This window comes from Podospora bellae-mahoneyi, chromosome 7 (genome assembly GCF_035222275.1).
Source record: "Podospora bellae-mahoneyi strain CBS 112042 chromosome 7, whole genome shotgun sequence".
In the NCBI taxonomy this organism is placed as follows: Eukaryota; Fungi; Ascomycota; class Sordariomycetes; order Sordariales; family Podosporaceae; genus Podospora; species Podospora bellae-mahoneyi.
The window spans coordinates 3,668,130-3,691,337 of record NC_085886.1 but is presented as its reverse complement, the minus strand read 5'-3'; the positions used below and the strand labels follow the sequence as shown (position 1 = coordinate 3,691,337).

General features: G+C 51.1%; 10 protein-coding genes across 10 annotated transcripts; 8 read left to right on the top strand and 2 right to left on the bottom strand.

Moving 5' to 3' along the window:
- Positions 1–40: 40 nt before the first annotated feature.
- QC761_700875 (uncharacterized protein) lies at positions 41–460 on the bottom strand (the record flags this gene model as incomplete). Its single annotated transcript, XM_062881679.1, has 1 exon — positions 41–460. The coding sequence occupies one exon, from the start codon at positions 458–460 to the stop codon at positions 41–43; it is 420 nt and encodes a 139-aa protein (XP_062728871.1).
- Positions 461–3,035: 2,575 nt separating this feature from the next.
- QC761_700880 (uncharacterized protein) lies at positions 3,036–4,952 on the top strand. The gene is made up of 2 exons (XM_062881680.1): positions 3,036–3,791; positions 3,854–4,952. The coding sequence occupies exons 1-2, from the start codon at positions 3,311–3,313 to the stop codon at positions 4,831–4,833; spliced, it is 1,461 nt and encodes a 486-aa protein (XP_062728870.1). The 5' UTR covers positions 3,036–3,310; the 3' UTR covers positions 4,834–4,952.
- Positions 4,953–5,973: 1,021 nt separating this feature from the next.
- On the top strand, positions 5,974–6,589 carry QC761_700885 (uncharacterized protein; the record flags this gene model as incomplete). Its single annotated transcript, XM_062881681.1, has 2 exons — positions 5,974–5,996; positions 6,092–6,589. 2 exons carry the CDS (start codon positions 5,974–5,976, stop codon positions 6,456–6,458), a joined length of 390 nt encoding a protein of 129 aa, XP_062728869.1. The 3' UTR covers positions 6,459–6,589.
- A 327-nt stretch (positions 6,590–6,916) lies between these two features.
- On the top strand, positions 6,917–8,791 carry QC761_700890 (uncharacterized protein; the record flags this gene model as incomplete). Its single annotated transcript, XM_062881682.1, has 4 exons — positions 6,917–7,966; positions 8,025–8,407; positions 8,462–8,617; positions 8,674–8,791. The coding sequence occupies exons 1-4, from the start codon at positions 7,112–7,114 to the stop codon at positions 8,789–8,791; spliced, it is 1,512 nt and encodes a 503-aa protein (XP_062728868.1). The 5' UTR covers positions 6,917–7,111.
- A 269-nt stretch (positions 8,792–9,060) lies between these two features.
- RHOBTB1 (Rho-related BTB domain-containing protein 1) lies at positions 9,061–11,032 on the top strand (the record flags this gene model as incomplete). Its single annotated transcript, XM_062881683.1, has 2 exons — positions 9,061–10,527; positions 10,588–11,032. 2 exons carry the CDS (start codon positions 9,061–9,063, stop codon positions 10,705–10,707), a joined length of 1,587 nt encoding a protein of 528 aa, XP_062728867.1. The 3' UTR covers positions 10,708–11,032.
- Positions 10,916–13,336, bottom strand: QC761_700910 (uncharacterized protein). Its single transcript, XM_062881684.1, has 6 exons — positions 12,679–13,336; positions 12,351–12,622; positions 12,191–12,300; positions 12,004–12,064; positions 11,337–11,945; positions 10,916–11,276 (listed from the first exon to the last, which is right to left on the bottom strand). Exons 1-6 carry the CDS (start codon positions 12,812–12,814, stop codon positions 11,013–11,015), a joined length of 1,452 nt encoding a protein of 483 aa, XP_062728866.1. The 5' UTR covers positions 12,815–13,336; the 3' UTR covers positions 10,916–11,012.
- A 2,190-nt stretch (positions 13,337–15,526) lies between these two features.
- On the top strand, positions 15,527–17,817 carry QC761_700920 (uncharacterized protein; the record flags this gene model as incomplete). The annotated part of the gene is made up of 3 exons (XM_062881685.1): positions 15,527–16,512; positions 16,573–17,038; positions 17,103–17,817. 3 exons carry the CDS (start codon positions 15,527–15,529, stop codon positions 17,685–17,687), a joined length of 2,037 nt encoding a protein of 678 aa, XP_062728865.1. The 3' UTR covers positions 17,688–17,817.
- A 478-nt stretch (positions 17,818–18,295) lies between these two features.
- QC761_700930 (uncharacterized protein) lies at positions 18,296–19,045 on the top strand (the record flags this gene model as incomplete). Its single annotated transcript, XM_062881686.1, has 1 exon — positions 18,296–19,045. One exon carries the CDS (start codon positions 18,296–18,298, stop codon positions 19,043–19,045), a length of 750 nt encoding a protein of 249 aa, XP_062728864.1.
- Positions 19,046–19,376: 331 nt separating this feature from the next.
- On the top strand, positions 19,377–19,965 carry QC761_700932 (uncharacterized protein; the record flags this gene model as incomplete). The annotated part of the gene is made up of 2 exons (XM_062881687.1): positions 19,377–19,606; positions 19,713–19,965. The coding sequence occupies exons 1-2, from the start codon at positions 19,497–19,499 to the stop codon at positions 19,963–19,965; spliced, it is 363 nt and encodes a 120-aa protein (XP_062728863.1). The 5' UTR covers positions 19,377–19,496.
- Positions 19,966–21,537: 1,572 nt separating this feature from the next.
- Positions 21,538–21,872, top strand: QC761_700935 (uncharacterized protein; the record flags this gene model as incomplete). Its single annotated transcript, XM_062881688.1, has 2 exons — positions 21,538–21,743; positions 21,806–21,872. 2 exons carry the CDS (start codon positions 21,538–21,540, stop codon positions 21,870–21,872), a joined length of 273 nt encoding a protein of 90 aa, XP_062728862.1.
- Between the last annotated feature and the right edge of the window lie 1,336 nt (positions 21,873–23,208).

Below are 23,208 nucleotides of genomic sequence, written 5' to 3'. Positions count from 1 at the left end.
TCGTCAAAGAAGATCACTCGAAGTTGTGGGTGCGAGTTATTTACTCGGCAGCCTCACCCTCCTCCTTGGGGCCCTTTCCCTTGCCCTTGGCCTTTCCCTTGCCCTTGGCGGGAGGCTTAGCGGGACCCTTTCCCTTCGCCTTTCCCTTTCCCTTCGCCTTTCCCTTTCCCTTGGCCTTTCCCTTGCCTTTAGCCTTGCCCTTGCCCTTAGCCTTGCCCTTACCCTTCTTTCCCTTGCCCTTCTTGCCCTTCTTGCCCTTGCCCTTGTCGGTTACGTCGGCGTCAACGTCAATGCCGGTCACCTCGGCGGCGTCGACATCGACAGCGGCGATGGGGAGTGCCTCAGGCTCGGCGTAGCGGGCCTCGATGTCGCCGTTGTAGGCGTCCTGGACGGGCACGGCGAGGGCCGCAACGTACGGGGCCGCAAAGATGGCCGTGATCAAGAACTTGGAAAGATGCATCTTGAAGTTGCTTGCTGGGGTGGAGCGTTGAAGCTTGGTTGGTCTGACTGTTGAGAGGATAAGACAGAGAGGCTTGTCCGAGGGTGATGAGGAAAGAGGAATTCAGGTTTGGCAGTGGAAAGGAGTGGCTGTTATATACCTGAATCCCCTCCTCGAGCTTTCCTTTCCGCCTTCGATCATGTGAGCTGCTTGCTGATTTGGTCATCTCAATACTCTTCGATCGGTATATCATCTTCGGGAATGTGGGGGGCCGCGTTCACACGAGGTCTTGTCACGATCATGAGCATCAATGATAGACGTAAGTCAATCTGGAAAAAGTCCACTCCGGGCATGGCAATGTGTAGTCCGCCTAGGGATTCTAGAACGCATACATGACGTGCTATAGCAAATGTCCCAATCGGCTCTGCTCCTAGAACGGCTGATCCCAGGGCAAGTGAGGAGAGGCTGTCCTAAGCGAGAGGGGACAAGAGGCGGCAATTTCTGGATGCGTTAAAGGTCTATGATATTATCAGAATATCGTGATATGACGATTATTCCACGCAAAAATGCCTGTTTCTCAGCCGATTGGTGCGAGTAAGTTGAGACAATGATGGACAATTAAAACAAAGCTGATTGTGCAGGTTTGCTGGGTCGTGTCACACGGACTCGAAAATGAGAGAGGTGTACACCTATTTCCGTCGACAAAGTCGACCTCCCCCCATCCAACACAAGCAGTTGTCACACACCACAACGGAATGCTCCCTCTCGCTTCTCACTAGCATCGGAGGATATCTAGGTAGTGTGCGTGACAGCGGTTCGTTAACTGCCGAACGATCGTGATGCGGAGTGGTAACATTGTGACGATTGGTGACATCCAAGGGGGCCATCCAACGCTCGAACGCCCTCGACCAGGACGCTGGGAAGCCTGGGAATCTGGGGAGCCATTGTGCCGTTTCCTGTATTTCGCGGATAAGCGCATGCGGCTAAACAGACCGCCTAATGATATAGCAGTGTCGGATGGCAACATTGCCATATTACCCATCTCATCACGTCTTGGATCAACAGTCTTCCAACAGGAGGGCTATATGCCGCCCGCAGAGCCGGACGTACGCAATGCTTGACGGCTCCATAGTGAACAATCCTCGTCCCGACGGAGTTGGTAGTCGTGGGTCATCAGTTCCTGGAACCAGATGTCTTGGCGAAATGGTAGAACCACCAATCGGCTTTTCTCAGGGGAAGTAAACAATCAAGGCCCGTTTTTCTATTCTGCTAGAAGCCGACCACGGCGCATTCCTTCTCCAGCTGAGTTACTCGCCTATCCTTACCAGACGCTGGCATCACCAAGGGGACATGTGGGTGGCAGTATTGAAGAATTGCTTACACTGTCTTTGCCAGCCACATCCCGTTTCCCGATAACCAGAAGACCATTGATTGTTCATCCACAGGTGTGATAAAGAGATGAACCGCAAAAATTTCCGTAGATACGATAGGACGCGTCATCAAATTGACCCGAAACGGTCGATCGTGTTTGCAATACCATCCCATCCGTCAGCCGCGCTGTAAACAAATGGCGCGGCCCCAAGACACTTGGCAGATGCTTCATTTCTTCCACACCAATCTTTCATCTACAAGTCTTTATCGAACCGCCCAAAGCATTCCCATACCCGTAACAATTTGCAATGGCCCGCGGAACACGCAAGCACTCAATGGCTGCCAAAATTATGACGACTGGCCCTGGGCATTCCTCAGAAACGATCAAGCACTGTGCATCTCTCAAACATAACAGACTGCAGTCTCGGAGGATAACTAGCTCAAACCCGTTCGAAAGGCAGCTGATAGGCCTTGAAAGCACCAAATAGCTCTATTACCTTACCTACGATATTCCAAGAGGGAATGGTGACACACCGTCACAGTCGGCGTATAACGGTGTAAAGCCACCTCATATATGTATCTGGCGGTTGATGGAACCTTGAAGAGGGGAACGTACTGATCACTGTGAAAGAGACAGTCTTAGTGGAGGAAATAGACGAGTGTACATGCCTAGGTAGCCTCATCAAACAAGGCCAAGGTTGAAGTTGGGGCAAAGGTTCCGCCGTTGGTGATGGCTCTTGTTTTCGCCTCTTGACGATGACTTTGGCAGAAATGTCCTCCTCTCCCAACTGCTCAACATCACCTACCTATGCTATATACCAGTGCATTGATTTCAGGGTTCATGATGTTCGCAGTCGCGCATTGTCCAACTGTAAGCGGCCATAAATAGTCACTGTGAAGAAACAGGTAGGTATTCAGTGACAACAAGAAGTAATTCTTCTTTCTTTAATCATAGCCCTCATCCCCAGAAAAGCATTCCGCTCACATCACTGTCTTGAGCAAGGCGTTCCCCTATCATGTGATTTGATCACTGCATCTATCAGTGAAGATTCTGAAAATTCCGAATCATTCCCGCATATCGATGATAACTCGGGATCCGATCTGAGACGTTGTTTCCAAGCTGGAAGTGCTGATAAGGTTGCTTGGGTTGATAAGAAAGCTGGGTCGCCTTATCAAGGTTTGATGCGGGGTTGGTGATACCGCACCTTTCTGCACCCACCTCCCATCCAATCGAAACCATGGTCATCGGACTTTTATGCCCTTCTCAGTTCACAAGTCCCTGGCCTGTCGTTTGGTGGCCGGTATCTGCCCCTCATGAGGCGCAACTGCATCGGATCGGAACATCGGACTGTCAACGACGGCGACCACTTCATGTTGACGTTGGTCAGGATGCGGGGGCTGGAGGTTGGACAAACGCCGTACCTAAGCTACAAAAACCGTCTGGAACCTCCTTGCTGGTAACGCCGTGCAACATCAAGCATCGTGGAAAGGTTGGCCAGAATGGCGCCAAATACTATTCTTTCTTTGTCAGCCACGGACCTTCCTGTCTGGATTGTTGTCGTCGGAGCGGCTGTTGCTGGCATTGTGCTGCTCGTAGCCTCCGTCAGACATGCCTCAAAGAGGACGACGGCATCACCGCCACACCTATTCATACTCACCTTCCCTCCTTCGCGACGACACATTCTCAGCAGCTTTTCCCAGTTTGAAAAGTTTTCCGTTGCTGATCAAGCCGAGATCTCACCACAAGTCCTGCAGAACCGAGCCTTGACCACTACGAGGAAACCTGATTTATCTATTGACAACTTTTACACCCCAACCGGCTTCTCAACCCAAGAAGTCCGCTCTTTGGTCGGCCGTTTTCCTGACTATGCGAGCTTGAGTGGAGTGCCACACCCGAGCCCAGTTTCGCCATCATGGGACATCAAGAGGGCAATCTTCAGGCCGTTTAGACCGTTCAGGTGGAATTATACACAGAACATGGGTCAGTTCCATGCCTGACCTTCCATGACTTGTCCCCCCATTCTCACTGTTTCTACTACACAGCACTCATGAAATACAACCCCGATTTTTGGATCGAGCTGGAACAGAACTACCTTCCCACCATGGCCGCCCGGCAACAGCTGTTTGCTAAGCACCCCGACCGGATCTTCTTCCGCGGACCCGGGGCCGACCTCGCCTGCCGTGAACTGATGGAGATGCTCATCCAATTCCTCTGCCGCCGATACCCTTGCCACTTTCACCTCTCCAACGACAACACACTCTTCCATAATCTCCTTCTCAAGACTGTCACCGACTTGACATCTACCCCACCACTGAAGGTCATCTTCCAAAACATCCCCGAAGACTACGCCATCATGCTCCGCAACGAGGAAGATGGTCTATATTACCTCCGCGCGGCTAGCGTGTGCAGCAGCGTAGGGTGGCATATTGCCCAACACAAAGACCAGCCGATGAAGAAGATTCACACCCATGTGCCCGACGCCGATAAGATGCAGTTCTCCCTTGATCGGTGGTTTGCCAAATTACCAACAGATAAGCCAGTGATGAGAGCCTCATGGAGCATCGAGGACTGGCAAGCCATGTTTTCCTCGCCTGGCGTGGGAGCGTTTCAAGGGGAGAACGAAAAGAAGTGGAGCCGGAGTGCTTTTGCGGATCGACCGGCGGAGCTGACGGTCAAGGAGCTGAAGCTGAGGTGTGATGCCCAGACGCTGAGGAGGTTGCCGGTGAGCGGGGCGGTGGTGTTCAACTTCAAGGCTATATTCACTCCGCTGGAGGAGCTGAGGGACGAGCCATTTGTGCCAGCGCTACTTCACAAGGTGTTGAGCGAAGGGAAGGAGAATTTGATTGACTACAAGTCAGATAGGAACGTCAAGAATGTGGCATTGGAAGCTTTGAAGGGGTGGGCTGATGAGCAGGTCAAGGAGGGAGTGGTGCCGGGAGATTGGGAGGTGAGCACGCTGGAACAAAGTCCATTTTACCCTGGTTGGGAGGAGAAATGGAAGAGGAAGCAGGGGATTGTGTAACCAAACTATAGATTAAGGATGAAATTTGCTGTTTCTAGCTGCGGAGCGATTGGTCGTAGCCCAGTACTCGGTACCTTACCCCGTCTCAGTCTTGGGGCGGTTAGTTCGAGAAAGTATTCAAGTCCGGAATCTAGTGTGACGGACCCCTATCCAAAGCCACTGAAAAGGATATTAGTCGAAGGCACTTTCAGACAATCTTGGTTCAGCGCAGCTAAACAGTTGTGACGAACCCCTATCCAGAACCTCTGAAAGGATACTAGTTAAAGGCACTTCTGAACAATCCTGGTTCGGTATACTTAAATAGTGTATAATAAATGGCTTGTCTTAATCATAACGGTCCAGATACTAACGGTTGTAACTTGTAATTGAATATTGCGGAACTGTCTATCTACACCAGCCAGTTCCTCTGTATACAAAGGGGAATACGGGGGAGGAGAAAATGTCGGAAGCATATATAAGAGAGAGACGTCGGAGAGGAGGGGCTCTATTTATGCGGCGGACGCGGGGAGACTGTATAAGGACGCGAATCTGACGGCGCACTATACCTGGTCGGGAAGGCTGCCGTTTCCGGGTATAGCGATAATATATTCTAGATTGCTAATTATAAAAAATAAAATATAAACGTTTTGTGAACCTGTTACTTCCCAAGGTACCTAGGTAGCTAAAGCATCATACACCAACTTACACCTATTTTTTTAAAAAATGAAAAAGTAGGCCTCATAATAATCTTTTAAGTCTATCAGTCATCTTTTAAGACCTAGGAACTATCTCTTGAGGTATTGTTCCGTGCTAGTTATTTTGTCCTGCAACGGCCAAAGGTGGAGTCATCCGGCCAACTGCCTCCTGAAACCGGATGGCGGCCCGGATCGCGCCCAACCCACCATTCTGCAACCACCCCTCAACCGCCAGCCCTACCTATTGACCAGTCCTAATCATTTCACTAAAACAGTTATGCATAACTTGGCTGGTGTGTAGCTGATCGAACTTGGCCGGGGACGCGTCAACCAGGTGGCGACGAGATGAAAAGTATACCCCGTTCAAAAATATCGAGGGCCGCCCATGTTTGGACCAAGGAAACAAATTGTGGGCGAGTTGTTTCTGGTCATACAATAGACCGTTTGGGCGGCGAGATTCAAGGCCATGGGCAACTTGGAATCAATGCAGTACTTTTGACTTGGAAACCGATGAGATATAAGACGGTGGGTTGCAAAGGTCCTTTCGGTTCATTGTAGGAATTAACAATCACTCAACACAAAAGCTCTTTACAAATATCACCACAAACCTATGATCTTATTCATCGCCCTATCAAAATGAAGTACACCCTTTCTCTTGTTAGTCTCCTTGGCCTCTTTGCCACCCTCACCACAGCCCAGGATGGCCCCGACAAAGGTGTAACGGCAACCCCAACCAATACCGGCTTCCAAGCCAGCGTCAGCGGCGGTGTCAGCTTCGACATCAACGGCAAGAACAAGACCTTTGGCTTCAATGAGGTCTTTGGAGACGACGATTCGGATTCTGATGACGAGGATGACCAGCCAAAGTCGGGGGCAAGCGAGATGATTGTGAGGAGTAGCGGACTCCTCGTTGCCGGTGTGATAGTTGGGGCCGGTGTCATTATTCTCTAAGTTCAGTCTGATAGGCACACGTCCCTGCACGGGGTGGATAAGGGGGCAGCAGCACAATATCGCCAATGTATTTATTGCATCACCAAGACACCAACTCACTTTACTTACGGTCGGGTTCTGGTTCCTTCCACTGGTACGTCTTTTGGCGTTCCTACCTAGTGTTATTCAGTATTTTTTCTCTTATGGACTCAAGATTTTCAATACCTTAAGATCTTACCTGCCTTACCTACCTTATCTAAACTGAGAACTGAGACCTCGCCTGAGTCATGACCCCCCTTTCTAAAATTGTGCCGCGGTACAGCGATGGCAGTACGACATGAACACCGCCCCCAACAAGCTACCCGGGCAGTGTTCCAATCGGAGCCGCCAGATGCTCGCCGGTGGGGGCGGAAACCTCCGTGATTCAATAGTTCGGGACTGCCGTGTACTATTCCGCTGTGTATTGGTCGATAGTCCGTCTTCTCAGCTCTGTTTCACTGCGGGGTTGTCCACAGCTGCATCTCTCGCGCAGTGTATGTGATCCGATACACGTAGTCTCGGAGCTTGATAATACTCTTCCGATGTCGTGCAATGATTATTTAACAGTCCGCCCGTCTGCGTACGTGTTCGTTGACGATGGCTGAAGCTTTGTATTCCATTTCAAACCCGTCAAAATGTGGTCGTCCTCGCTCGCAATTCTAGCCTTCGTGCTATTCTCTTCTTTCACCGCGGCAGCCTACACTGCCATTCCATCGGATATCCTCTCCGAACTAACGCCCAGGCTCTCTCCGACTGCCAAGATCTTGCTGCCTTCGTCGTCTCTTTGGCCGAGCGCATCAAAGCGTTGGAATGAACTCTCCCGCCCGAGCTATTCCGCCATCATCCAAGTCGCCGAGGAACGCGACATCGCCGAATCGGTAAAGTACGCCAACCAGCACCAAATCCCCTTCTTTGCCTTCTCCCAAACCCACGGTTCGGATTATGGCCTGGGACGTTTCCACGGAATTGGCATCTCCCTATCGTCGCTCAATCGCAAGATCGACCTCGATAAGTCGGGCAGATGGGCGACGATCGGAGGGGGAATGAAGTCAAAAGATGTTCTTGACTACCTTTGGAAGAGGGGCAAACAGACTGGCACTGGTGGCTGTGGATGCGTCGGTGCGGTCAGCCCTGCGCTCGGCGGAGGCCATAACTGGTTTCAAGGCCAGTATGGCCTGATGGCCGATCAGGTGCTGGAGTTGAGGGTCGTCCTTGCGGATGGGGAGGTGGTGGTTGTGAATGACAAAAAACACAAAGAGCTGTTCTGGGGGATGAGGGGCGCTGGTCACAACTTTGGCATTGTGAGTGAAATGAAGTACAGGGTTTATGATGTCAAGGAGCCGAAATGGAGCATCGAGACTTTCACGTTCAAGAGTGAGAGGTTGGAGGAGGTATACAAGTATGCAAACAAGAAGCTTAATGGGAAGGGGGATCCGAGGTTGCTGATGTGGGGGACTTGGTTCTTGAACCCGGCCGTGGACGCAGAGAAGGTAATTGGGCTTCCCAGCGAGTGCAGGAAGCTGGCATGATGCTGACAGACAAAAATAGCCGATAGTGCAGTTCCAGTGGATCTACAACGGCCCTTTTTCCGAGCTCAAAAAGCTTTCCAAGGACACTCACGATCTCAAGCCGGACGCATACTCCTCTGCGGAAATTGATTACCCCGAGCTAAGCCCGAGCTTGGGATACGCGGCTGACCAGTATGCATGCCAAACCGACGGACAAGGAAACCGTCTGTTGAGAGGGATAGATGTGGACCAGTATGATGTGAAATCCCTGCGGAAGTGGTATGATGCGTTCGCCGCCACACTCATGACAGAGCCCGCCTTTCAAACCAGCTTCTGTATCCTGGAGGGATACTCGACGCAAGCTGTCCAGGCTGTTCCTGACAAGAGCACGGCATTTGCTCTTCGAGGGGAGAGATTGCTTTTGTATGTCCCACAACGACCAGATAGAGCTGTTCGCCAATGTTGACCATGGAATAGTGCACCGGCGATATTCTGGCAAAAGGGCAATGCCACCCTTGACGAAAAGGCCAAGAAATGGTCCCGAGAGATGTACTTGGCGGCATCCGGCTCGAGCAAAAAGAAGACTTACGTCAACTATGCCCATGGTGATGAGCCTGTTCAGGCTCTTTACGGGTATGTTTTTCTCCTTGACCGGTCAAGCATGTAGCACGCTAACGGTCCTAATGCAGATATGAGCCTTGGAGGCTGAAGAAGCTCAAGCAGCTTAAGAAAAAGTACGATCCTCTTGGACACTTTGCATTTTTTAATCCCGTGAATCCTATCGAGAAAAGGCATGGTGATATATAAGCGCAGTGGAAGGACATGATGCGTCGTAGGTAAGAAAGCTGGGACTGCTGGTGAGGATAAGGGTACCTACTGAAAGATATAATGAGGCCTTCAAAGACAGTTGTTACGCCTTGGAAAGATAGTTACGAGATCTTAAAAGATACCTAACATCCTTATGTAGGAGTCGAGGAAGGTTCAATTTTGTCAGCATATGAATTACCCATAAAACAGGGTTAGGGTAGACTGTCGATGGCTTCCCCGCAGCAGCAGCAGGTGCGTGCTACGTTGGGATGCTGTGCCTCCCTGCACTGCCCGGCTTCTTTGGCCCCCCCAGAATCTGTCACTGTCAAGTCCGAGTTGACCCAGGGGAGGACAAAACGTTGCGGGCCCTGCGCTCCATCCTTCATTTACAGAATCTCCGTTTGACTAACATTCCACCAACAATGGCCGAAACGGCCGGCCTCGCTATTGGTGTGATAGGGCTGGCAGGCCTATTCACAACATGCGCCGGGTGTTATCAGTTGGTTCGGCGGGGAGCTCGATTGGAAAGGGACTTTAAGCTGCTCGAGACGAAATTCGACAACCAAGAGCTACGATTACTCTCTTGGGGCAAGGCTTGTGGCTTATCGGGGATGGGCATGGAGCAGTACGACAAACGACTCGATGATCCTGTGCTACGATCAAGAGTAACAGCCACTCTGGAGTGTATCAAGGATCTATTCCATGATGAGTCGCTTCTCAGAAATCGATATGGGCTGGTGCCACCAAAGCAGCATGGTAGCAATCGTGCACCAGCACTACAATTGTTGGGTTCAAGCTCCCTGGGTACAAGACGCCCTTTTTTCTTCTGGAAGAAACAACAAAGAGCCTCCCGACTTTGGAATACCGCTTCGTGGGCTATTTCGGACAGGGAACATTTTGCACAACTGATCCAGCATCTTAAGGATTTGAACGACGATCTTGAAGCCATGACTCGCTGCTTCGGAGATATCGCTCTCAAACAACGCCATATCGTTGAGGTTGAGATATCCGAAGTTGACGATCTAGAGACACTGGAAGAGATTGCTCTTGCCTCACAAAACGACGAAGATCTCATCTCTGATACCGTCAGTCTGCGTCTCAACTCGATCCGCTCCGCTAGCATCCGGAAAGGACACGACGACGAAACTTCTGTGTCAACCATCGACGAAACTTTGACCTTCAACCAAGATCGGGCTTTCCAACCCGCCTCTCCACTCACAGAGCCCCCGATTCGCACGAGGTTCAAGTGTGTGGTTGTAGGGGACCGAAACGCGGGCAAAACACGCCTTCTCAGCGCTTTCGCATATAACAGACTTCCAGGACCATACAGCCCAACAGTCTTTGATAGCTGCGTCATCGGCTGCCAAGTAGACGGAGTCGACCTTCAACTTGAGCTCAAAGACACGTCAGGACAGGAAGATTACGACAAACTGAGACCTTTCTCATACAACGGGGCTGACGTAGTTCTTTTGTGCTTCCGCGCCGAGAATCCTACCGCCGCCAAAGACGCGATCCTGGGAAAGTGGACATGGGAAATTAAAAGCTATTGTCCGGAGGTACCCCTTGTGTTGGTTGGACTGAAGAATCCAGATGAAGACGCAGCCGCCGGTCCATTCCAAGAACCGCAAGCCTCGGATGACTTCGTCCCTCTCCGCATTACAAAGGACATTGGAGCCACAAGCTACTTTTTTTGTGATCCAGAGACTGGGTTTGGGGTGCGCGAACTACTAGAATTCGTGGGTGCTCATCTCATAGCAAAATTAACAATTTAGGTCAAAGGAACTGACCTGAAGCAGACGTTGAGAACCGCTGTTCGGTCTAGCCAACCCCCACCAGCAACACCGACTCCCGTTAAAAGGAGAAGTAGGGTCACGGATATTGTAAAGGACTTTATGGGGCAGCAGAATGATGGATGAAAGTGTGCCGCGACCCACCACAGGGAACCGTGAAACAGGACGAGTTCGCAAACAGCTGGATGCGAAGCACCAAAGCGTGTCCTATCACTGACATTGGCAATATCCTACCAATGAGCCGAGAGGCAACTATGGAGGTGAATAAAAGGGGCTGGATAGCTACCAAACGCACATTTTATCACAACAGGGTATGACAACCGGAAAAGAACAAGGCGCCACAATATTATACATTTTCCTTCCAGCATCTAGTGGTCTTCTCGACCACTGCAATTGAACAGTAATTACATTAGTACCTTGGGTACATTGCTTCAAATCTCAAATCCCCCCGCAAGATCCATGACCTTTTCGGGGTCATAGATGTCTCTAATCTCTCTCAGTCTCTCCGCATTAGCCTCGCCGTAGAGCTCCTCTGCCGTTGTCCCCGAGATCGCATAGTTTGGATACGAAGTGAAGGATTCTGAGTAGATACCCTCCTCAATAGCCACCTGCTTAAGCGTAGCAATCGACTGCTTCATCCGGTTATACCAATACTCATCGTGGGCAGCGCTGGCCCAGGAGAAGTAAAGATTCAGCTAATGACCAGTCAGTGTCAGGGTCACGGTTAGTGGCAAGGGGTTGATGCTATGACTTACAGGCAGAGGAGAGTCAGCGTGGGGGAATGCGCTGTCGGTGGCATATACACCGTACTGGGTGAAAGGTTCTATGTCGTATGACACTGTCGTGCCGGTCTTCAGGCCCATGGTCGACCCAATAGAGTCCGTCTCATTCTTGATGGCGTCTAGGAACCTCGTGGTCAGTGTCGAAGTCGACACGCTGGCGAAGGTTCCCCGGAGGTTCAGCTTCAGCTCGGCGGGAAAGCTGGCGATGAAGTTGGTCCACTTGCGATTGGGGAGCGTCCCGCTAACCAGAAAAGGGATGCCATCGAAGAGGTCGAAAATGGGGGGCTTCTCAGGGCCATCGTAAAACATGAGAACAAGCGCCGTAGTGCCAAGGGCGCCACCCTCGAGAGTGGTGATGAGTCCCGCCTTGGGATCCGTGTTCTCCGTTTGAAAGAGACGGGTGGCGTTGAGAAGGGCTGGGACAGAGGTAGAGGGGTAGATGCGGAGCCCACCCCAGACTCGACCTTGGGGGTGAGTTCGGAAAATTGCGGAGGTCACAATACCAAAGCGATTCTTGCCGCCCTTGAGGGCAAAGAATAGGTCTTGATTGTAACTTGGGCTCGCCGTCGTGACTGTGCCGTTCTGTGACGGAATGTTAGAATAGGTAGGGCCGGACAAGGAGACAAGCATAGGTACTGACCGGAAGGACAATGTTGAAAAGCTCGACCGTATCACAGGTAAGCCCGAACTGATTCGTCTTCCTACCCAGGGGTTAAATACTGTTGTCCGAAATGGAGTTTCCTCATCCACGATGTTGATCATGTCAGGAAAAGAGCAATCGGCATCCGACACCACAACGCAGGATACGCGTGACAGAAGAAACTCACCATGAATAGCCGCCTCCTAGAGTGAAGCCACCGATACCAGGTCCAATCACCCTCCCTCCTACGACGTTGAGTCCGTGTGGTTCAAGCTTGTCATAGACATCGGCCCAGGTCTGTCGCAATATCAGTAGGTGCCCATCTTGTTCTGGATTGTTGGACCTACCTGGCCGAACCCAATTTCCGCCGTCTTCTTGTCGGGAGAAAGGACTACCTGGTCCAGTAGTGATAGGGAAATGTGGACGCCTGTGGTGCTAGAGAAGCCTGGATTGGAGGCATGGCCCCCAGACTGGACGGCAAAAGGGGTCTTTGTGTCTCGGATGATCTGAAGAACTCTGGAGATATCTTGAGTGGACCCAACGCGAACCACACAGGAAGGGTTTTGATCTGAGGAGAGGAACCAATGTTGGGTCTCTTGCTGGTACGTGACTGCCTGGACTGCTCGCGAATGGTTAGTTGCAAAAGACCGAATCAGCTCTTTGCAGGTGTCTTACTTGGGAAGATCACATCACTCGCACTGGTGAGGTTTCCGTCGATTTGTTCGCAAACTGATGTGTATGGGAAGACAGTGGCATCCGCACAGCCGAGGCCGAAGGCGATGGCTCCGAGAATGGCCAGAACACGAACCATGGTATGGATTCTGCGGTTGATCGTTGCACAACAACACACACTGGACTGACAGTCTGCAGCACACCTCTAGCCATCCGAAACTGAAGGAGAACGGCTACTTTATGAAGATGGGCTCCCGGGAAATTGAAATGCCCGTCTCCTCACGTCACGCTGCATCTTTCAGTGTCTACTCCTCTCGCTACCTGCCTACCTAAGTTACCTAGTCGTCGTGGGGTCTGAGGGAAACTTGGATCGCCTATAAGGGAATGATGCCGGATCCTCGACCCAATGGTAGTCTGGGAGCGGGTGAGGGATCATGCCAGCGAGAACTATCACTATCAGGCACCAGACCCAATACAGAGTAATGCCTGTGACGATCCCACGGGAGTCCCACGCTAATACCAGGATTGCGCAGCATCTGACAGCTATCAAGATGGTCAAGATGCTTGGCGGTTGAGCTACTGCACTCATGGACGGCCCGCGGCGACTCGCCCGCCACAAAATCGGTGCCAAAAATGGTGGGGGACCTTGCGAGAATCCACCTGCCAACCCGATAGCGCATGCTGAAGGTGGCATGGTTTATGGTGGCATGATGCGGGATGCGGCTTTGCTGATGATGAGAATCAGGAACCAGAATTTCGAACACCGAGACGCTTGGCCATAAAGAGTGGCGATTTGCAGGATCTGCAGGCGGAAATGCCTGTCTTAGATGGTCTGCATGTCGACTCCCCATCAGCTAGCTTCAGCTCTACAGCTCTGAGCTGCATAAAACATGGCAAGCAACGCCCGAATACGACCCACCTTACCATGGATTTCTATCTTCAGTTACGTCGGTCTACATGAACTGAGTTGCAGGACCGAGTACGTCTTAGAAACCAAAATCGACGATAACAGCTCAATGGTTGATGGTAACACCCCAATGCACGATGAAGCCACCTACCTTACACACACCTCCAACCCAACCGAGAGGCCAATGGTTCCCGGACCCGAACAGAGGAACTTTCGTCTACAAGGGTCGGTGGGTTGCGAGTCAAGGCCAAACTCCACCCATATGGAGAAAAATGCTGTGCATCCGTCCGGGCATGTGCAAATTTGCTGCCTTGGTTTTACAAGGGATATTTTCAAGGATTGAACGCTCAACCACCCACTATCCACTAGGCGTACTTTGGTCTAGCTGGACCGAACAGCGCAGCTCCCACGGCCCATCTCCTCCCCACAGGTCTGGTCAAAACCTGTTTTTCAACGTGTTGAATCTCGATCTCTTCGCCGCAAGTTGGAACCATCACTCGAAACCCCCACCTGCATCGCAAAAAATACCTCCTATTCTTGGGGCAACACATGATTCGTAGCGGATGTGTGGAGCGCCAGCAGAACTGTGAGAAAAGTGATGATGTTGAGCAGCACTAGGAAAACATCTTCCGAGAGCAGAAGACATATCTAGACAAACAAAACTTGTGCCTGGCCGACAGGGCGGAAGCCCTAAGAGCAACCTAACTGAATCTGGGAGCAACTCATCCTCCCACAGGATGTCTACTTCCTTACATAATGTTATAGGTCTAGATGCGCTCCTATCTAAGCCCCCGTTCATCTTATATTTACCTACCTACTCTCTTAAATGTAAGCTATTTCGATATGTAAGCCATGAAATAATTTCTCTGACGATCTCCCTTTTGATGGGAGATGGGTTTGTCAGCCATTCTAGAATTGCAGATTTCACGATTGATCCCATGCTACCGAATACGAGAGAAGGAAGCTCAGTCTTTTCAACATCGGAGTTACTGTCACGGTCCACTCGTGATGAGGAGCGGGCTACTCGTGGAGTTTGTTTACCTGGTACCTAGGTAGGGAGTTGCTTTTAGGAGGCGATCTTACAACACCTCTTCGTGGAAAAAGATCAACGTAAAACCAACAGTGATCAATATATCATGGGTTGAGTGGTTAAGGAATCCGTTATTTACTGGAACGTATCGAAGTATATCAAAAAGTAGACCTTGTCTTTAAAAGGGCGTTCTTTTGTGTTAGAACACCTAAGGTAATCATTCACAGAAGGTGATGACTTCTTACTCGCAAGATGGTGGCACTAAAACATGCTTGAGATTTCCCCAAAGAGAACTACGATGGCTTTAAAGATAGTAAATAAGTATCTAAAGATGGTAAGTAGATATTTAAAGATAGTCAGTAGGTATTTAAAGATAGTGGATAGGTATTAAAAGATAGTTACTAGATATCTAAAGATGGTAGAGATGCGTATATTCTTTCTCTTCACCACTTTATATCATATCGACGTCTCTTATTCTCTTGTCAGCATACCCCTAGCAGCACTTTCCATTCTTCCTTCTGTCCCCTACAAAAGCGGGGATTGTGATGGGTATCCACCGAATCTATAGTTAAGTTCTGTTAAGTTCTGATTTCCACCGGTTGATGCAATCCCGCATCCAAACAGACGGCTGAATGCGTGTGCCGATGTGGAGTCTCTACCGCGTTTCAGACGGCTCATCGGGTGATCTACGCGAGATCTGGCATGGGTCGAACCAGGTTCGATCTACGGCGGTTCGGTTGGTCTTGCGACCATTGGTGGAAGAGAACGCCGGGACTGGGTCCATGGTAGTGAAAAAAATTGATCATCAATAAGAGGTCCGAGTAGGGCTGTCTTCGGAACTACACTCGAGCAAACGAGCACTGAATTCTGTGGGCACGGGAAGATCTGTCCGTGTAATGCTTCTTGGGCTGCAAATGCCGCATTATAGAAATAGTTTAAATTTAAATCAACCAAATATTCTCTTTTTGCGTGAATGGACGGCATCTGATGGAAAAAGTTTCTCTCTTGGAGGCGATTTCATCATGAACGACATGGCTTTGGTTGAGCTGCTGTTTCTTTCGCTTCTTACAATACCAGGCATCCATGCGCTTCCTCCGCGCAAAGGTATAGCATGGCCTGCCCCAGTCCCTGCTTCTTCAGTTCCCCCCATCGAGTGGAGTGACATTGGAGCTCCCATCTTTCAGCCATCGGGCGACTTTCCCCAGGCTCAACACTCGTCAAGCAAGAAGATTTCTGCCGCAAAAATCAACTTTGCCTCGAGCTCTCTACCACCCGTGGTAGACTGGCGCAACCGATCAGGGGTCAACTTCATCACCACCCCTCAAGACCAAGGAGTCTGCCAGTCTTGCTGGGCCTTTGCCGTGACAGCCCTCATCGAATCCCAAGTCAGGATAGAACACTCTGTCTGGTCAAAGCGAAGCGAGGCAGACGTCCACGATGGTATCGGGGCGATTTGTGAGACTACCGGCAGTGCAGAAGCGACACTGCAGTATGTTGCAGGGAATACCAACTCCTCGACCCACGGGGGTGTGAAGCCGGGCATTGCTGACTGGGCGTGCGATCCTTACCAAGACAGTACAACAGCGCATGTCCACTGCAGTGACCGGTCGGGGAGAACTACGCATATCGGTAATTTCCAATCTATTGGTGCCATCGAGGATCAAAAGAGGTGGCTCCATGAGTACGGACCTATCGTGGCAACATTTATCCTGTATGACAACTTTGGTGAGTGGAAGCCTGACCCAACGAATCCACATCATGTGTATGCGTGGGACGGTGCATCAGGCAATACGGGCAACCACATCGCCCTGGTGGTTGGTTATGATGATGAAAGAGGGGCGTGGATCATGAAGAATTCTTGGGGCAAGGCCTGGGGTGACGGAGGGTTTGTTTATTTTGCGTAGGCCTGTTCTGTTCTGTGTTGGCTGAAATTAAAGGGGCTAACCAAGGCTGTACCCAGATACGATAATGCAAACATTGATATTTGGGTCAAATATGGTCTGAGAAATGTTAACCCCGACCCTTGGACTCGGAGGAGGCACCAAAGCGGGAACATGATGCAGTCCGGGGACGGAGAGACACATAGGAACTTTGAGCTGCTTTTGTCTGACCCGGTCAAGGGCATTAGACACATCTCGAGAAACGGCGACACTGGTGAATGGAGCGAGGTGTCACAGTTGTCAAGCGATGAGGGCGTGGGTGTCCTTGGTCAGCCGTCCATCATTGGAACCTCCAGAAATCGAGACTTCCATGCTGTGGCTGTGACTGAGGATAAAAGCATACAGCAGTGGACCTACACGGACAAGAAGTGGTCGCAGGTGTCGAGCCTGGGGCAATCGAAAGTGGATGGATTCACGGGATTCACGCAGATTGATGACGGGTCCTTGCTACTTGTAGTAAGGCATATCGATGGGACCCTAAATGAGGTTAGTGGCCTACCGGCGGACCAGGCGTGTTGGGTTTGAACTAACCAAGGTCACCACCGAATAGTACCGGCAAGAGCCTCAGTCCACAGCCTGGAAAATGATGCAGTCGCCAATTGCAATGGACATCACCCAGAGTGGTGCAAGCCTTGTGCAATCCAACATTGGATTCGACATGTATGATTTTTCCGGAAACTCTCACGGCAATCTTTACACAGTTGCCGTTCGGAAAAACGGCAAGATGCAAACGTTTTGGAGAGAAGGAAAGTCGGACACATGGAATGAGGGCGAGGCTTTCGGAGAAGGAGTCCCAGGGGACGCAGTTCCCGTCATGATCCAGGACAACTTTGACACAAAGGATGAGACTACTCCGTGCGGCTTTCAGTTGGTTGTTGCCGTTAATGGGTCTGTGGAGCACTGGCGATGGCGTCCACAAATGGGAGAACAGTGGGAAATGATCCAAAGGGTAACAGCTGGCCCGGGTCAAGAGGTAAAACAAGTCTGGAGTCTGGTGCAAGGGAGCTCCGCTGGGAAAATGCATATGATTACCGAAACTGGAGAAGGCATGGTTGACTATTGGGAATGGGATGGAATGTGGTCGCTGATCGATAAAGTTGGACGTGTAGACAGGATGACAGTACGGTATCGGTGATGCGAGTGAGGGAGGGAACCGGCCGCGGCCCAGCTACAAATGCACCTAAGAAGAAGAGCCTCTCGATCAACTATCTTTAAGCATCTCTCCATCAGCTTGAAAAGATTAATTAGCATCTTGTATTAGGGTCTTTGTACAAATGATAGCGTTCATGACCTATTGTCAGCAACCAGAGCGGCCGCCTCGCCTGCCATGGCCTTCTCGGTGTAAACGCGTAGGTAGTCATGTCGAAGAAGGTCACATGATTGTGGACGGTTGAGTGGAGATTTGGAGAAGTCAGAAGAGTGAGGTGGACAACTAAACGTATCGAAACGAAGGGAACTAGGTACCTGCTTCATATCAGTCGTTCATTCGACAAGTTGAGGCCCCAACTTGTTTATGTTGTTTTCTCTACAAGTTAAAAAAGAGAAAAAAGAGAACTCGTATATCTTTATGCCTCTTAAACTTGTACCTGAGCAGGTACCTTGAAACAATCCAAAGCTTGACGAGGGACTCTGTGTAACCCTAACCCTAGGATATGATAACGTGAACGACACCCTGAATTGGCTGCTCCAGGCGGGTGACCCACAGTTTGTTCCCGTGTATCCCGAAACCACAGACAGCGCAAGATGGCGATGCTGTCTATCTTCACCATCCCTCCGACCGCAGGACACGAAAATACCATAATCTTCCTTCACGGCCGCGGAGACACAGCCAGAAACTTTATGCACTCTTTCAAGGAATGGCGCGACTCGGAATTACTATCCCTCCCCGAGCTGTTTCCCTCGGTCCGTTGGGTCTTCCCTCAAAGCGAGTTGCGCTCTCCTGTTAGATTCCCCGGCGCCCGCATGTCGCAATGGTTTGACACCTGGGACATTGCCAATTTACACGAAAAGGAAGAACTCCAAATCGAGGGCCTGAAGGAAAGCGTCGCAAGTATCCGGTTGCTTGTGGACAGGGAGGTGGCCAGCTTGGGTGGACAGCGAGAGAAAGTCGTCCTTGCAGGGCTGAGTCAGGGCGGCGCGACAGCTGTGCATACAGTTCTCAACGTAGCTAAAGGCCTTGGGGGTCTCATGGTCTTCAGTGGGAGGATGCCTTTTTCCGGCAGAACATTAGCCAAAATGAGATCGATATTGGATCTGGCCGAGGTCCCCGAGGACGACAGCGCAGTGCGGACGACACCCGTGCTGGTGCAACACTGCACCGACGACCCTCTTTCTAGGGTCCAGAATGGACGGGAGGTCCGGGACAGCCTCTCAAGCTTCGGTGCTCAGGTGGAATGGCGGGAGTACCCGACTGGTGGGCATTGGTTTCACTCTCCGCATGGTATCCAAGACGCTGCCGCCTGGCTACGTGCCCGGGTGTTCAATGAGAATTGATTGATACACGTTTGGTCGCTATCACGCCACTTGGGAACTTAGCATGACTCTGACCCCACGAGACCGGACGGCAGTGTGGGTCCAAACGCCGTCTTCACCCGGCGACACGGACTTGTTGTCTCAAGCTATACCTAAAACGCCGCATTTGGTCTCGGTCCGCTGCGGCGTGGGCGCCGGCATTGGGTCCGGATCACGAAATCTCACCCTACTTGGACACGTGGATGATAATACCGAGGCAACCTCTTCCTGTCCCTTTTCCCGCCAGCATCAATCGGTCACTGCAAGGACAAATCACTTGGGACGACGATTCATCTGATACAACGCCAGAAGACGTCTAATCATCCATCCCTGTCGTGTGTGAACTTATGGGGCCCTCGCCAGTCTTGCCACAGATTGAACCTGAAGCTCGTGTTATGCATGATCCATCCGTTGTCACTCCGGGTGTCGGCGAATGCGTCGCCGCACTAATAAACAGCAACTCCCCGCTTCATCGTTTTCTCCCTTCTTGAACTTTTCTTCAAGGTCCAACTCCCCCTCAGTTCCGCTCAACGGGACAGTCCCGTGCGTATAATTCTGACAAGATTGCGCATCATGCAAGTCGTTGCTAATATCCAGTACTAGATTAGATCAGTTGTGGCAGACAATCACCGCTCGCTTGTTTCAACAGATTAAAAATGGCCTTCATCACCAGGCTTGTCAGCATCACGAACTTTGCCGTTGCCACTACAGCGCTGTGTTTCCAGGTGACCGTTTTATATCCTTGGCATAAGCAGCTCGACGAGGACTTTGAGGCGCTCAAGACAGAACACCTGAAGGTACTGGATGCCATCAACAAGCTGACGGGGAGTCAACTTAAACCCGTCGAACCGGCCCATCCTCGAAAGGGATCCAGTCTGTGGGAGAAGATCTCAGGCCGATAAATGGACACCAAAGAGCAGGGAAGATTTGATGGGATCAAGTGTCATGCTGCCGATACGCCATGATCGCCAGGTCAGTTGCAGTGGAGTCCCGGAGCTGCCCCGAGGTCCGTGCCAAGCATCACCGGCCCGATGACATCTCCCCGGAGGTGAATTTCCGAGATGGGAACCAGCACACCTCTTGAAGTCTCTCCACACGACGGTCACAATTTATGACGATAAGGACAGAGTCGGGTCTCTTTGGACAATACTCATTGGAACGGAGGCTAGGGAGGGCCGATGGTCTTGCTGACACTAAGACAACGTTTACTGACAAGACCATGTCTATTTTTATCTCTATTTTTATCTCTATTTAATATACACGCCTTTTAATTTGATGTAGGTTTACTTCAAAGACGCCTATTGCGCCTGCTTTACGTCCGCACATCAAAGACATTGGGCAACTCAACACCACTGTGGCAATGCACACGAGCTTCTTTCGTGGCGGAGTTTGGGGATGTTGAAGGCGAGGGGCATGGTGCGGCAAACTGAGGAAGCTTCTCATTACATGATACAGCCTTTTGGCAGGGCTGACATTGCTATGGATTCACCTCAGAATTTACAAGTGTTTATGCCTTTCATCAGGCACGTGTTCGTGCTTTCAGCCGATGAAACAGCCGGATGAACAGCTTCAAAATATGGCCTTGAGACGCTTGACCGATGTGGAGCTCGAGGGAACCACGGTCAAGTCACAGTTTAACTACAATACCTGCGCCGGTGATCTACCATTCAATTACTCCAGCACTGGGGCAAGATATCTGGCTGCGTATGGGGAGGCCCTGAAACGCGAAGCAAAGGTGGTTCGTGTTAGTCAAGAGTATTCCCTGAAAGAAGGGACGACGATTCAGTGGGAGGGCAGGTGCTTTGAGCCGTGGCCGAGCCGGAAGAGGTTTTGTGATCACGTCATGTATTGAACATTCAAGTCTCGGACTACACCATGGTGCGAGCTAAGAAAAACGAATTTTATACCATTACCTTATCGAGTCGGGTGTGCTGTTCTTGGGCCGTGTCTATGCGTTCCTTCCCCGTTGTGTTTTGATCCCTGATGCAATTCGACCGTGGTCATTACTCCGCTCAGCGACGTGCTTTCTCATTTTATTGAAGCAGTCTCCATACCTTCCAACTATTTCCAAGCCAGACTCCGCTGCCTGTCGGTTCCAGCCCTGACGGCTGCCTGTTCACAGACCATGGTTGGCCACCCCCGCAGGCCAAATATTTACCACCACTGGACTCAGTTCATCAACGGTCAGCAGGCGGATAATCTTGCTCGACCATTCGTTGGATCCATGATCACGTACCTCGCAGTCCTTCGGATTCGGCAACCTACTTCAGCTCCCGTGAAGAGATCACCAGTGTTCAGCAGTTGGACTTCAGGGTCTAACATGGCGAGTTTACTGCCCGTGCTGTGCCCCTGTCAGCCACCAAGAGGGCTCTTCTCCAGCCCATGGTGAACAAAGGCGAGCGAGTGGACCCATCGAAGCTCGCTGAGATTGTCATTACCGTCAAGGATGGCAAGTCTGCTCTGTCAACCTCGGGATGCCGACCACCACTGCCACCGACGCCGACGACAAGGCCCTTTTCAACAATGGTCTTTTTGATGGAGTGCGTCTACTGGAATTTGCTGCCCGAAGATGGTTCACCCTCGTTGTCCTATCTCTCGATTGTGTAAGGCACACCAACAACTGGTTCTTCGACAAGCTGCCTTTGGACAAGGCGCTCATTTTCAACGGGTATCTGTTCGGCTAAGTTGCATTGCATTTCGTGTCCTGGTTTGTCAATGCACTAGAACTGACATTTCTCTTAAGCCATGGGACATCGCCAAGTATAACGAGCTCATGCCAAAGGCTCCAGAGCGGGGTTGCGTTTGTTAGTGATAATTAGGGGCATGAGCAAGCGACTCGCGGGCATGAGCGAGAGATTGGGTATCTAGACCGAGGGCGAGGAGATGGATGTGAGTGTCTGCAAACGACCTGTTGGTGGCTAGGAGTCGGATGTGAGGGCCTGGGAACGAGTTGTCGTGTTGTTATTTTTCGTTTGCTAACGCTTTGCGTCTGTAGGGTTCTAATCGTCTCGGGTTCAAGTCGTCAATCGATCGCTGTGTTGGCGGGGTTAATGCTCGGTTTGACATTGCTTTCGAGTTGCCCTCTTCCACTGAGATTGAGGACGACCCCGAGATGAACAGGGACACCAAAGTCTGGCCCCCGTATTACCTGGATACGGATAAGTACAACACTATAAGGCCGCGCCCGGATCTTGTCCTAATAATTCGCCGCCCCGATCGGTTTGACTTGGGCTTCAGATTCGCCAGAGGGCCGCCAAGAACTATCCGAGTCTTCAGCAAATCTACCTCAAGTTCGACGTGGGTCTCAGTGTTGCCAAGAGAAGACTTAACGCTGTTTACAATGCGTTCGGTTGTAACCCATACGACCGCGACTCCAACCCCGACGACTGGTTCACGCACTTGCTCGAGCGCGACCTTCTCACCGGTTCTGGGTTCTGGAAGTCTCTGGCAACTGCCAACATGAACCTTCGGCCATCGTCGAGGGAGGCAACAGGAGATGAGCTTGTGGACGGCATGGCGACCATGGCACTTCGGCGGCCCCAGCCACTTCCTTGCTTCTCTGTTGTGGACAACATTCACCCCACGCCGAAGGAGCTCTGCCTTGGCTACGTGGTTGAGGGACTGCGAGATGAACTCATAAATATTTTACCAGGGCTCGCATGGGCGTCTATGTCATCCTGGGGTGTAGTGGAACTGGCATGACCCAGACGCTTGCTGCCATGGTGGGGGACAATCATTGGCTAACAAGTGGCAGTTCAAGCTATCCGCTGCATTCTGGTTGTGGCTCACCCTGAAGCAGCTAGAGGGAAACACTTTTCTTTTGCCCTATCGTCTCAGGGAGCTCAGAGAGTCCATCCGCGCTGACCATACGTTCGCAGAGATTGTTACTTGGGTTGAGGGTGAGCAGGAAACAGATTTGGGCCAACAATCGGCGGAGAGCGCACGTGATCTGGAGATCAAGATCATCAGACTCTTGGGGATGGTGATCAAGGAGGCCGATGTGGTTTGTACCATCCACATGCCGCTGGCGACAAGCGGTATGCAGATTTCAACGGGACCGCCGAGGCTGTGGTGGTGGACGAGGCTGGTAGTATGTTGCAGCCGGATACTCTCTTGGTCTGGGGGAATGGGTTGCGGCCATGTTT

Coding starts and splice junctions, on each gene's coding strand:
- QC761_700880 (XM_062881680.1), top strand. CDS start 3,311: ATGGCGCCAAATACTATTCTTTCTTTGTCAGCCACGGACCTTCCTGTC. Junction 3,792..3,853: donor GAATTATACACAGAACATGG/GTCAGTTCCATG, acceptor TCTACTACACAG/CACTCATGAAATACAACCCC.
- QC761_700910 (XM_062881684.1), bottom strand. CDS start 12,814: ATGGTTCGTGTTCTGGCCATTCTCGGAGCCATCGCCTTCGGCCTCGGC. Junction 12,623..12,678: donor GAGTGATGTGATCTTCCCAA/GTAAGACACCTG, acceptor ATTCGCGAGCAG/TCCAGGCAGTCACGTACCAG. Junction 12,065..12,190: donor CTAGGAGGCGGCTATTCATG/GTGAGTTTCTTC, acceptor ACCCCTGGGTAG/GAAGACGAATCAGTTCGGGC.